The sequence below is a fragment of the Grammomys surdaster genome, unplaced genomic scaffold (assembly GCF_004785775.1).
Source record: "Grammomys surdaster isolate TR1022 unplaced genomic scaffold, NIH_TR_1.0 264, whole genome shotgun sequence".
NCBI classification, from domain to species: domain Eukaryota; kingdom Metazoa; phylum Chordata; class Mammalia; order Rodentia; family Muridae; genus Grammomys; species Grammomys surdaster.
The window spans coordinates 2699061-2701049 of record NW_021604705.1 but is presented as its reverse complement, the minus strand read 5'-3'; the positions used below and the strand labels follow the sequence as shown (position 1 = coordinate 2701049).

General features: G+C 37.4%; 1 protein-coding gene across 1 annotated transcript in view; it reads left to right on the top strand.

The window, feature by feature from the left end:
• Crot (carnitine O-octanoyltransferase) overlaps positions 1 to 1989 on the top strand; it is a 29899-nt gene that overhangs the window by 17114 nt on the left and 10796 nt on the right. Inside the window, exons 8-9 of the mRNA XM_028776043.1 lie at positions 678 to 771; positions 1452 to 1577. Coding sequence (XP_028631876.1) covers positions 678 to 771; positions 1452 to 1577 — 220 coding nt within the window. The remainder of the gene's footprint in view (positions 1 to 677; positions 772 to 1451; positions 1578 to 1989) is intronic.

Here is a 1989-nt window from a genome sequence, read left to right as displayed (position 1 = left end):
GTCTTCATGTGCATCCCTGTTACTTACTTGCTCCATGTTTAAAGAGAGATCAAACACTTTATCTTCATCCCATAAACTTTAGACAGCATGCACTCCCACCCTCTTTTGTCTCTCTTTGAGACAAGGTCTTATTGTATACCCAGGCTTGCTGTGCTGTCCTGCCTTCTGCAGTGCTTGAATTACAGGCTGTGCACCATATGTAGTCAAGTGTTTAAAATATAATTGTGATGATATTTTATGAAATGATACTTATGAAACCATTTAAAATTGGCTACATGGTACTTCTGTTTCTGGGTAAAGCACAAATAATGATTGAGCGTACAGTAAATGTTCTAGTTTTATATATATGTGCACAATTTTTAATTAGAAGTACATAATAGCTATAAGATTAACTACCAAAACACTTTTTCAGGTTTTTCCCATGGAGAAGGTGTTTATTTATCTGAACCCTGGAAATTGCTCATGTTTTCCAAGTTTATATCATCTAAGCTTATTTTGAAATATAAATTATTGTCCAATATATTTTTTGGTATAAATACAATAATCACTGGACACACACACACAAACACACACACATACACACACAGCGTGTGTGTGTGTGTATAAAGGCTTCTGTAGCTCCTTTGTGTCCTGTCCATTCTCTTTTTGAGTATGGTTTATTTTTAATCTTCCATAAGACAACTGACATATATCCACAAGAAGTGCTGGAATGAACCTGTTGGACCCGGTGTTGCGGCCTTAACTAGTGAGGAGCGAACTCGGTGGGCAAAGGTAATAATTCATGCTATTCTTTGCGTATGCTAATTCCATCTCTTGTTTTTATTCTTTGAGAACTTCAAATAGTATATTTTGTTATATTCTTTCCCTCTCAGACTCCCCTCCCCCTTTCTAGCCGCCCAACTTCAAGTTTTTTCTTTCTTAAAACAAAAACAAGCCACTGAAACCACAGAGTCACATTTGTGTTGCCAACTCCTTCTGTGCATGAAGCCTGCCCTGGAGTGTGGAGAAAACTGATCTTCCATCTTTCATGTGTGAATAGCTTGGTCAGGGGTGTGACTGTACCCATTTCCCTTCCATCATGCTGGGATTTTGTCTGGCTTGAACTTGTGCAGGTCTTGCGTGTGCTGTCACAGTCTCTGTGAGTTCACATGTACATTTGCTGTTTTATCTAGAAATTGCTGTTTCTTTAAACTTGCCCACCACCTCTGGTGTTTACAGTCTCTCTGACTTCTCTTCTGCATGGGCCCTGAGCCTTGAGGGAAGGAGTGACAGAGATAGCCCATTCAGGCCTCAGCACCCCAAAGTCTATCACGCTGCTCATTGTCCAGTCATGGACCTCAGTGCTAATTACAGTCTTACGTTGTTCTTAATAAACTTTCTCTAACAAACCCTTGACATTTTCTAGATGTTATAGTTAAATGGTAATATTTAATCATCTCCTTGCCCTTTAGGCAAGAGAATATCTCATTGGTCTTGATCCAGAGAACTTGGCTTTATTAGAAAAAATTCAAACCAGTTTATTTGTGTATTCCATAGAAGACACCAGTCCACATGCAACCCCAGAAGATTTTTCTCAGGTACCTTTTTGTTCTGTTATCTTCCTACACAATTTTCTGGAGGTATCTTTCTATCTGTTAAAACATGAATTTTTTTAAAATTAGAGTTTTAGAATTTTCCTCAGCTATTAACTACATTGTGTACAAAATTGAATCTCATACATAATGAATAATGCTCTGTAAATACACACATGCGCACACACAAATGCGTGCACACACACACACACATATACATTTAATTGAAGTTTCATAAAACAATGACTACTATCTGTCATGTACTCAGCTATTTCTATTTTGTTTTATTATTTGTAAGGCATAGTATCGATTCTGTTGTAGATTGTTTCATGACTCAGCGTATGAGCATCTACAGGTTGAAAAACATTGTTTTAGTGGTATATGGGTTGTTAAGCATTAGTGGTATATGGGTTGTTAA